The sequence below is a fragment of the Centruroides sculpturatus genome, unplaced genomic scaffold, assembly GCF_000671375.1.
Source record: "Centruroides sculpturatus isolate CEXI.00-Female unplaced genomic scaffold, Cexi_2.0 scaffold402, whole genome shotgun sequence".
Classification (NCBI taxonomy): domain Eukaryota; kingdom Metazoa; phylum Arthropoda; class Arachnida; order Scorpiones; family Buthidae; genus Centruroides; species Centruroides sculpturatus.
This window is the reverse complement of record NW_019384685.1, coordinates 158367-170944: the sequence shown is the minus strand read 5'-3', so window position 1 is coordinate 170944 and position 12578 is coordinate 158367. Positions and strand designations below refer to the sequence as shown.

General features: G+C 30.1%; 1 protein-coding gene and 1 pseudogene across 1 annotated transcript in view; one reads left to right on the top strand and one right to left on the bottom strand.

The window, feature by feature from the left end:
• Window positions 1-398: 398 nt before the first annotated feature.
• The window catches only part of LOC111627045 (WD repeat-containing protein 26-like), a 121819-nt gene continuing 109639 nt past the window's right edge, over window positions 399-12578 (bottom strand). The window contains exons 13-15 of the mRNA XM_023370590.1: window positions 11026-11155; window positions 2727-2909; window positions 399-2649 (exon numbers count right to left, since the gene is read on the bottom strand). Coding sequence (XP_023226358.1) covers window positions 2609-2649; window positions 2727-2909; window positions 11026-11155 — 354 coding nt within the window. The 3' untranslated portion in view covers window positions 399-2608. The remainder of the gene's footprint in view (window positions 2650-2726; window positions 2910-11025; window positions 11156-12578) is intronic.
• On the top strand, window positions 9917-10881 carry LOC111627043 (annotated as a pseudogene).

Genomic DNA, 12578 nt, shown 5'->3' with positions numbered 1-12578 from the left:
ATTATAAAATGAATAATTGTAGCTGCAGCATAAGAAATTATGAGAATAGTTGAAAAAAATTTACATATTGTAGTTCTGAAGGATTGATCAAAATGATTTAATTGTTAATTTCAAAATGCTGTTCGTAATGCTGGAATTTTTTTTATGTAAAAATTATTTAAATTGTTCTCAGTATTATGTAGATGCATTTATAAAATAATTTTTTGTGATAGGTGCAATATTTTGTTACCGATATCAGAATTTTGTAATTTTTAGCACTTAAAATCTAGTCAAACTAATGAATGAATTTAAATAGTAAATAAAAAAGTAAGTTATTATGCTTCACTTTGATGTAAATTTCCTTAAAATATGTTTGAAAAATAAAATTTTTTAAAAAAACAAGAACTGAAGATTGATGAAATCTTTTATTTTAATAATTTCCATTCAGTGAAAGACATTTTTTTTTCTTTTTTCTTTTCTTTTTTTACAAAATAACATTGTAATTTAGTATGCAGATGCCTTCATTACAATGTAGTTTAAGTGTTGAAATTGGCAAACATTTCTATTAGAGAGTGTATATATTTATATATGGAACGGGAAAACTTTCACTATACACAATGCATACGGGCATGCACTCGAATCTGCATACGTACAAGTTTAAGCACCTCTAACATCAAAATATTTTGCACATTTATCACCATTATGTTAAAACAGTATCTTTCAATTATTAAAGAATAAACATTTGCATTTTTATTTCCGTCTTGAGGGGAATGTAAATTTTAAAAAAAACTACCAGAAAACAACAGTTTTGTTAGACGAAATGTTAAAAATAACCACGGACGAACGGCATTAAAAATATACAATTAAAGTGGAACAAACACAGCTTTAAAATATGAACTATATGATTAATGATAAATATGTGGGCTGATATATTATTATTACAATCTATTTTGAAAGTCGTTAAACTTGTGCAACGTGACTGGTTTTATGTATAAAAACAGTAAGAAAATTGTCTTGTTTATGGCACTACTCATTATAAAACTATTTGGAATTTTCTTAACTCAATAAATAAAAAAAGATGAAAAATAATCTTTCAACTTTGGAAACTTTGCTGCATTTGATAATGATTTGCATAATTTTAAGCATTTGTACAGACATTTATATATGATGATAGTTTTTATATATATTTTTAAACTTTTAGGATTTGCTTATGTTTAAAAACATCAAAAATGCTTGTTTAAAATATGACAAACTAAACTTTTGAGTAGGTTTCGAAGAAAATTCCAACATAATTTTCAAAGAACAGTTACAATATGCTCTCTTTCGGATTATTGCAATTAATTCAACAAAATCTAAGGATATTTTATTGTGGCATACCACGCTTGTCTATGGATTATGATAAACAAGGTTCAGGTTCAAGAGCTACAATTTTTATGGGTTTTAAATAATAGGAATTCCACTTACTCAAACTTAATGAGCATTTTGTTCTGTTTTTTAAAATTCCTGAGTATTAACTTTAGTATATACTTTTAATTTATTACATTAACTGGAGGAGGGAAAAAAATATATATATATCACAAAACACAAAACTGTTGCACATTTTTCCCCTTCATGATAAAATTTTTTAAATTGAAGTTTTTAAAAACAAATCAGTCATACATACATACAAACTTGAGGACATTCATATCTGAAAACCCATGGAAACATGGTACACTACACAACCAAACATAAAAACAGAACAAATAAAATTCCTACAAATGAAGTACTGCTGCAATGTATAATGTTTTTTTTTTCCCAGTTAATATTTACACATGAATCAAAATTATAAAATTAATCTTTACATCCTTGTTTTTATTACTAAGGATAATTTTTTATCACATTTTGTTTTAGTAATTCTAATCTCAAAAACGAATTATCAATTTTCTTTTGTATGTGACGCATTTACATTGAAAGAGTAAAATCAAATTGGCAACAATGTAAAAAAATAGAGACAATTTTATTGTCAAATGTCACAAACTATTTAGTATTTATAGAAACAATAACGATAATATTTACATTATTATTATCATCATCTTGGTAGATTACAAATTGCTTAAAATTTTTTTCATAATGAGTATGCACATCTATTCCTTGCAAAAAAGCTTCAAAGAAATTTAATAACTCAAAGTTTTCTAATTTTATAAAAGTTTGAGATTTGAGAAGATAATTGTTAAAAAGATGACTGCAATATAGCCTATATAATAATGAATTTTTAAGAAGTGAATTTTGAAAAAAGGGATGCAATCTATTTTTTGTTGGAATGTGCTATGGTGATGAAATTTACAGGAGGATATAATTATTTGACGCACAATGAAATGGTGCAAGGAAATAGTAAATAAATTATTGCAGCCATTCCAGCAGCACTTCACAACAGTAGGTATGTACATAAAATAAAATATTTCTATTTTTGACAGGAACATTTAGTATGCAACAAGGCATAACATTCCTTACACTAAGCAATATATTGAAATTTATTTAATTTGTTGGTTGATTTTAGAGACATCACATGTGGAAAAGGCCCCCTACAAAGTATATAATGGAAGAGTACATCTGGTTAAATTAAATTGGCAATTTTAAATACCAGATGATACTATAACGTTTTGTATGAAGAGGTAACACCATTAACATGATCTGTAAATAAAAAAAATTTTGTTTAAATAAATATAAACAAAAATTCCTTCAAGAAAAAATTTGGTAAACTCTTTTACTAGATTCTCTCTTGATCTTCTTTTCTGCGGGGCCCCATATGCGAACGGTTCCATCGTCGGAGGCACTCGCTAACATAGAAGAATAGACGGGATTCCAGCTGACACAGTTTACGATTCGACTGTGGCCGGAGAGCACAGCTATGGGTATCTCTTGTCTTATGTGCCAAATATACACGCAGTTATCTAAAGTTAGAAATGTAAATTAAATGTAATAATTATTACAATAATAATTCTAAAAAAATCAAATTAATTAATTGACCATTAGATTACATTATACATAACATATTTGTCTCATATTTAATCATGAAGAAATAATTTTCTTCAGTTTGCAAAAGGGGTTTGTTGTTATAATGTTAGCATGTTTCATACATAAAAAAATTCAAATTAATAATTATAAAAATGCTGTTGTTTAATCATTTTTATGTAACTTAACTATATTCTTGATTAAAAATTAGTCAAAAAGGATGATAATTTCTAAAATATCTTAGAAGAAAAATGAATAATAAATCCTCATAAAAAGTTGTAAGTGAAATAAGGCAAGATCACCGCTGTCAAATTGAACAAAATTTTTTAAAATAAAAGTTAATATCTTGACAAAATGAATATTGAGATTAGTGTTATATTTATTTTTGTCTGCTACAGATGTTTTTGTTGTATTATCATTATATATGGGAATTAAAAATAAATAAATTTTTTAAATTTGGGTTTGAGTATTTATGCAGCTTTGATAACTCAAGATATCTGCATTTTTGAACTGAAAAGCCAATATAAATGCTTAAAAACTTGTTTCAAACTCATTCGTTCACTTATTTCAGAGTATTATCTGATAAATTTCCATGCATTAACAAAATAATCACTGTTTCATAAGATATGTAAGTTGGTATTTTGTTGTCTTTCTGTATAATCATCATATTTTTGGTCTTTATGCTTTTGATGCAAGAATTACAGATCTTAGAAAGAACTTTAAAAAAAAATCATAATTTTACATAGTCACTCAAGTTTTTAATAATACTTCTTAAAATAAGACAATCTATTAAAATCACAATTTGTTGTATTAAATTATTATTTTGGAATATTATAAAAATTCATTAAAGAACCAAAACCAAACAAGAAAAATCCTTTAGTGTTCACTTGATCTAAATAATTTAAAAAGTTTATAAACTTATTTAGGAAAAAGAAATTTGACATCAACCCAAACAATATTTGAACAAGATTAGAGACAATATATTAAAACCATTAATTTCTGATCTATTAACTTAAAAATAATAAAAATCACTGCAATCATTACTATATACAACCAATTTACAATTTCTACATTTTAAAAATAAATTGATATGGTAAAGAAATTTCCATAACTTTGCTAGATGAAAGATTGTTTTTATATTAAACAAAAGTAATAAACATTTGTAATAAATTTTAAATAGTGTAATTATAGTTAGTTTTAATATGAATCTTACCTTCACTTCCACTTGCAATGAACACTTGATTTTCCCCACCGAAACATGAATGAATTGTAAAATGACCTTGAGTTAAACCTTGAAATTTTCGTATTAATACTCTATCTTCTAAATCCCATAAATGAACACCCTAACAGAAATAAAAGAAATTTATTTATGAATTCAGTATTGCTAGAAATATAAATCTATTTAACAAAATTTTAATAAGACAAAAAAAAATTATATTGGATTAATACAAAAAAAATCAGGTAATATCAATTTTTCAAAAATCTGTAGTTTCATAATATATTGTTAAAACTTAAAAATTTAAGTACTTTAAGACTAATTAAAATAAATATCGTATAAATCATTTAAAAATTCAAACAATTTTCTTATACTGTTTAATTGAAACTATTAGAATTAAATATTGTTTTTTAAAATTGTTATTTTAGATGTTACAAAAGATTTTTGCATTTCTAAGTTTTTAACATAATAGAAATTTAAGAACATTTTTTCCCCTTCTCTCAACTAAACCATTTAAACTATACATACATATCTAACGTTTTGGTATACAACATGTAAAATACAATTTCTCAAGTTTCTAAGTCATCATAGTCTTAAAGATTTTTTCCAATTGAAAAAATACACACACAGTAATAAAGATTGTACAGTCGACCCCCTTATAACGCGGTAGATACGTTTCACTTTATAAGAATTTCGCGTTGTAGTAATCCTTAAATACTCCTTTAAAGCCTTTAATCCTTAAAGCCAATCAAAGCCTGGCACGTGTGCAGTTTACAGACTATGGTTGTTTGAAAGGTTTTCTTCCATAAAATTAATCAATTCTAGACTAATTTGACTCAACATTTCCAAAACATGTATAATTTTTTGGGAATAATCCGTATAAACTATGCTATAAACAAAAAAATTGTAGGACTACTTACTGAGTGTGCACCATTCGACCAAGCCATTGCTTAAGCTTGTTTTCATCGCAGAGCAGCGCACCAAATGGTGGGCGCGTTTTCTGATAAGTTATTTTTCTGCGAAAAATTCGTTGAACTTTGGAGACATTAATAAAAATAATTTTTATGGCCGTTGAATAAGAAATGCTTTTTTCACAAGAAACGTATAAAATTACAGTACTGTATTAGACTTACGGTACCTAATTTATATACTGTAAAGACGATAGTAAACTCAACTTACCCGCCTAAACTCTCCGTAGCGTATAAGTAGTTCGGCTGCTTGCCCACTATTGGTCCAGATTCGACCAATCCTGTCGCGACACGAGTCGGCGATGATGTTTTACCGCATTTTACAAGTCTGTTTTATATGAANCTATATTGGAATCTCCAACATTTTGAACAGCAGTTATAACACACTTTGGGAAGATCTGTCACAGAACAATTTCCAAATCTTGTTTGTCTTCATGCCAAGTTGTATTTCTGCATATATTTAGATTTATTAAATACCATTCTGTATGATCCATTTATATAGCTATTGGGTTGTTCGGAAAGTTTGTAGTGATTTTTGATAGCTAACAATTCAGACACTGATCGACATGAAAATGATTAGAATTGTATAGTACAAACCAATGAATACTATGATAAATGACCTTGAGATGCGTCTGTTACAAAAAAACTGTTAAGATTATTCAAATATCGTTTAATTCGTCTCATTGTAAAAATGGATGCAAACAATGTACATTATCAACACTTGTTTTTTTATTTTATTTTTTTTATATTTATCATAAAGGCAAAAATGCTGTACAAACAGCAAAAAAAATATGTGATGTTTACGGTGGGAGTGCTGTAGTAGAATTGACTGTTCGAAAGTGGTTTGCAAAATTTAAAGTGGGTAATTTCAGCTTTGAAGATGCTCCACGCTCAGGAAGATCTCCTGTTATTGAAGAGGACCAGATAAGAGCATTATGGATGAAAACCCTCATTATATAACTCAAGAGATTGTAGACATAGTGAAGTCATCAAACAGTACTGTATTTCAACATCTAAAGAACCTCGGATACGTAAATCATTATGGGATAATTACTCACAAATTAATGGAAAAGAACTTACTTGAACGCATCTCCATTTGTGATTCTCTTGAAAGACAAAATGAAAATGACCCCTTTCTGAAGCATTTAGTGGTGGCAAACAGTTTTTGCCCCTGGGCCGAATTGGAAAAAAAACTTTTTTCACAGGCCAAACCAGAGGCTGCCCTAGGAAGATTTTGAGGTGGTGCAAGATCTCATTGTGGTGTCACCCCATAGAGACTAAATTGTAGAGATTACAGATACATTTTTCACATTATCATGCTTTCTACGCTGTGCTTACGAGATTTGTAACAGAGGGTTAGCTCTAAACGCACAGTGAATTGTCGACCTTTTTTATAGGCATCAGAATTTTTTATCAAGCTACTCGACTTGAGTAACTAATATTGAAAGATTGATCGCAGGCCACAAATTCATTAGACGGACCATATGTTGGCCATGTCTGATTTAGTGATAGGTGATGAAAAGTGGATTGTTTATAACAACATCAGCCAAAAACAATCATGGGTAAGAAAAATGAACCACCATTAAAAACTCCAAAGGCCAGTCTTCATTCAAAGAAGGTCATGCTCACAGTCTGGTGGGATTGGAAAGGAATCCTGTACTATGAGCTGCTTCCACAAAATCAAACAATTGATTCTGATAAGTATTGTTCCCAACTGGATAAACTGAACACAACAATTAAAGAAAAACATCCGGAACTGACCAACAGAAAAGGCACTGTGTTTAACCAAGATAATGCCAGACCACACACGTCTTTACAAACATGCCAAAAATTATTGAAACTAGGCTAGGATGTTTTACCTCACCTCCCATACTCACCCGACCTTGCCCCATCAGACTACCATTTGTTCCGTTAGCCACAAAATTCCCTTCATGATAAAAACTTTGAAACTTTGGAAGCTTGCAAAAACCACAGGAATCAGTTTTTCGTGGGAAAAGCTGGAAAGTTCTATGAAGAGGGTATCATAAAGCTCCCCCATAGATGGCAACACATCATTAAAAACAATGGCACATATGTAATGGAATAAAAGTATATTTTCAGTTTTAAAACAGTTACTTTTATTTCTCTTAAAAATCACTATGAACTTTCCAAACAAACCAACCAATATATATATATATAAGAAAACTTATATTTATTTAATCCTTTTAATATTCAGTTTTTAAATCAAAATTGCAAATAATGTAGAAATAACTTGGATTTTAGCAGATCTCTAAAGATGCATACTACATCAAGATTCAGTTGCACTAATGTCCTTATCATAGTTCAATAAACAAATTTAAGTCATTGCAATACTATTGCAGCTTTTCTTTGTTTCTGAAAGTTTACTCAAAAGTTGTTTAAACAACTTAAATTCATTCTTATGTTTTGAAAATCATTTTGGTTAGAAAAGTATTTTGGTGAAAGAAGGCAACATCCAAAATAGTGCAGTAGTAGTTAATTGTCTGAAGATAAATTTTGAATGATCTTGAATTTTGAATGTCTTCGTATTGTTTCTGGAATTGTGCATTTTATTTTCCTAGAAATAGCAAATATTGTGTAAAAAAACTATAGTTCTCCACTACATTTTGACAAACTTTCCAAGTAGTTTAATTAAAAACTCTTAGGAATTATTAGTGTGATAAAACATTTTCATATGGCTGTTAAAGCACAACTTTTTGTAGGTATTCTGAAGGATCTTACTGACTGGAGTTTAGATTATCAAATGTTTTGTATCATCAGTTATAATGAAATTCCTCGCAAATTGCCAGATAAAGCAAATATTCATAAAGCAGACTAATTGACAAAACTATGTCTTGTTTATAAAATTGTACTGCCGTTTTATGTTACCAGCATAGAGGTATGAAGGAGTACATGTCAAGAGTTGACATTTGGCACAGAGTATTAGGTGCCCAAATCATTTGCGCATAAAAAAATCCAGACTTGTAGGTAGTCAGGGGACTGAGAACTGAGTCAAAACAAAATACAAAATGGTGACCCTCTTCTACAAACAGGCAAAACAGACACCTCACCCCACTAAAGTCAGGTGGGGGAGAGTACCACCCATAGTCATTCTAAGAAGTGAACTCTGACCTTAGGACTGAACATGTTTCTTCTATGTTAAATAAAATTTGTAATCTAATTTTGTAAATTTGGGAGTGCTTCAAATATGACGTTAAAACAGGGTGTCATTACAAGTGGGTTTTTTTAACATTATCTAGTATAGTAAAATCGTGGGACCGATAAAAATTTGACGTTATATTAGAGTTGTCGTTATATCCAATGATGTTATAATCGGGTTAAACTGTATATTGTTTGTGCAAAATAAAAAAATAATAATTTCGGACAATACAATAGCCATGATTATTTTTTTCAAAAACAGGAAATTTTCAATACGCATTGACAAAAATTCAACCTGGGCCAACACGCAACAGAGAAAAATTTCAAAATCGGATAGGTTAATTTCATCAAAAATGCATCATGGACAACTTTGTGGTCGTGACTGGTGAAGTTTGAATGATTGCGCCCAAAAGCAGCAATACCAAAGAAGATTGGAGAATGAGACCCGCCTTGAGCGTCAAAGTGATTCCGCTTAGTAGTGAGTCTCCGAGACATAGTCTTGTCCCAAATACGGTTTCTCCGTTTTACTTGTTTATGATATTGTAGTATTTGAGACTTTCAACATCTAATAGCTTTTGTAAGTCATTGCACTAGAAAATTTGGTAGTCAAGTATTTGGCTCTATCAGTAGAGAATCAATTCAATTGTTATCATAAGAGAAAGTCAGGAATATTGCAGATTCAAAACTTCTAATATGTCATCAAATACTTAAAAAAAATTCCTCACAGTTCCACTGTGAAGAATTTTTTATAGAATGAAACTTTATAGAATGTTACATGAAAATATCTCATTATAATTTGACATCACGAAAAACTATTAATTTATCAATTTTTTCAAGTTCCAATATTTCTATTAATATAATTATTTGTGTCAATTTTGAGCAGTTTTCATTGCACACTTAGGTCAGTTTTACTTTTAGTAATAGTTTACTTTCTATTGCCTTTCTTTCCACACAATCTTTCCTCACATATTGCAAACATGTGAGAAAAAGAGGAGAAAATCTGAAATTGTAGGTGATCCTTGATATATATGGTTAATTGGTTTTGCAAGTATGCCATCATGTCAAAATTATCAAATGGGAATTACAGTCGATTCTGGTTATTAGCCCAGTCAGTTAATAGGACAAAACATTCAAGAACAGAATCAAATCCTATAATGGAAGCATAATTTATCACACAGAAGAAACCTTTTAAGAGTGCAGGCCTTGTCTTCTGCTTTCTCACTCAATCATGTCAAATTGGCTCCACCACTCATACAGACCATATGTTTCAACAAAGTGTGTACCACTGCCTTACAAAATGATGAGACAGAAATTCTTCATTCCCCACCCCACTTTTATCTTTGTGGCCATTAACTGCCTGGAGGGCAGATGGAGCACTTGCCCTTTGATTTTCTACTGTTCAATTCAAGATGACAGAAGCAGACAGAATTGACACTTGCTAAGAAAATTAATCTGCTAAATCAAATCAGAAGAGAACACCCTAGCACCAGCTACCAGCAACTGGCAGAGATGTGTCCAGAAACACAATCTCATGCTTGATAAAGCAGGAAGACAAACTTCAAGAAGAATGGACATTCTACGAAGGAAGCGAAGGAACAATCTGGAATTGGAAATGTAAGGGCGAGGATACAAAAGTCAACAATGCTCTCAATCAATAGTTTGCCACGGTAACTGCAAAAAGCTTATCGTGTCAGTGATCCAATGTTCAAATGTCAAGCAGAAGTCCTCGCTATAAAGCTGAATCGCCACAATTTCAAAACAACAGAGGGTTGGTTGTCCGAATGGAAATCAAGGCATGAAATCAAATTTAAGAAAGCTCATGGTGAGAAAGAAAGTGCCAACACCACAAGTGCAGATGAATGGAAACATCAAATTACCCAAACTACTTGAGAAGTTTTTCCTAGATGACATGTACAATGCAGATGAGACTGGACTTTATTATTGCGCTATGCCAGATGGCTTGTTGTGCTAAAAACACGTTGCTTTATCTGGTTCAAGAAAGCAATGGATCACATAACTGTTGTGCTGCTTGAACTTGTCAGGTGGCAACAAACAGAAGCTGTTGGTCATTGGGAAAAGTATGAAGCCACAATGTTTTAAAGGTGTTCAAATGGACGCCTTACCATTCAAACAAAAATGCATGGATGACTTCTGAACTTTTTAAGAAATGGCTTAAAACATGGGATCAAGAGCTAGGACAAAGCTCAAGAAAAGTTGTCTTGTTGTTGGACAACTGTGTTGCACATCCTAATTTGGATTGCCTGAAAAACATCCAGATTGAATTTTTCCCTCTCCAGATTACTTCTTTGATACAGCCAATGGTCATGGGGATAATAAATAACTTGAAAACAACTGGTAAATTTTATTCTCCAAGCAATTGAAGATCTACTAACGTAATTTTTAACCACTATCAAAGCAAGCTCAAAGGTCAACATTTTAAAGTAATCTATAGTCTATTTATCCTAACTTGGCAGCTACTGTAAACAAACTAAGACACACCTCCCTTTGTTTATTGGTTTAAACCCATGTCCATCAATTAAAAATCGTATTGCATCTCATTCGTCCGCAGAAAATAGTTCTTNATAAATTGATATGGTAAAGAAATTTCCATAACTTTGCTAGATGAAAGATTGTTTTTATATTAAACAAAAGTAATAAACATTTGTAATAAATTTTAAATAGTGTAATTATAGTTAGTTTTAATATGAATCTTACCTTCACTTCCACTTGCAATGAACACTTGATTTTCCCCACCGAAACATGAATGAATTGTAAAATGACCTTGAGTTAAACCTTGAAATTTTCGTATTAATACTCTATCTTCTAAATCCCATAAATGAACACCCTAACAGAAATAAAAGAAATTTATTTATGAATTCAGTATTGCTAGAAATATAAATCTATTTAACAAAATTTTAATAAGACAAAAAAAAATTATATTGGATTAATACAAAAAAAATCAGGTAATATCAATTTTTCAAAAATCTGTAGTTTCATAATATATTGTTAAAACTTAAAAATTTAAGTACTTTAAGACTAATTAAAATAAATATCGTATAAATCATTTAAAAATTCAAACAATTTTCTTATACTGTTTAATTGAAACTATTAGAATTAAATATTGTTTTTTAAAATTGTTATTTTAGATGTTACAAAAGATTTTTGCATTTCTAAGTTTTTAACATAATAGAAATTTAAGAACATTTTTTCCCCTTCTCTCAACTAAACCATTTAAACTATACATACATATCTAACGTTTTGGTATACAACATGTAAAATACAATTTCTCAAGTTTCTAAGTCATCATAGTCTTAAAGATTTTTTCCAATTGAAAAAATACACACACAGTAATAAAGATTGTACAGTCGACCCCCTTATAACGCGGTAGATACGTTTCACTTTATAAGAATTTCGCGTTGTAGTAATCCTTAAATACTCCTTTAAAGCCTTTAATCCTTAAAGCCAATCAAAGCCTGGCACGTGTGCAGTTTACAGACTATGGTTGTTTGAAAGGTTTTCTTCCATAAAATTAATCAATTCTAGACTAATTTGACTCAACATTTCCAAAACATGTATAATTTTTTGGGAATAATCCGTATAAACTATGCTATAAACAAAAAAATTGTAGGACTACTTACTGAGTGTGCACCATTCGACCAAGCCATTGCTTAAGCTTGTTTTCATCGCAGAGCAGCGCACCAAATGGTGGGCGCGTTTTCTGATAAGTTATTTTTCTGCGAAAAATTCGTTGAACTTTGGAGACATTAATAAAAATAATTTTTATGGCCGTTGAATAAGAAATGCTTTTTTCACAAGAAACGTATAAAATTACAGTACTGTATTAGACTTACGGTACCTAATTTATATACTGTAAAGACGATAGTAAACTCAACTTACCCGCCTAAACTCTCCGTAGCGTATAAGTAGTTCGGCTGCTTGCCCACTATTGGTCCAGATTCGACCAATCCTGTCGCGACACGAGTCGGCGATGATGTTTTACCGCATTTTACAAGTCTGTTTTATATGAATACAGTTGCAATTTTTTGCCGCGATATACAAATCTGCACTATACGAACCTGCATTATGGGGGGGATCGACTGTATTTTGTATTTGAAATAAAAATTTCCATGAATTAAAAATAATAAATATATATATATATATTAAAATATGTATATATATAAAATATATATATTGGTTGTTCGGAAAGTTCGTAGTGATTTTTGATAGCTAACAATTCAGACACTGATCGACATGAAAATGATTAGAAT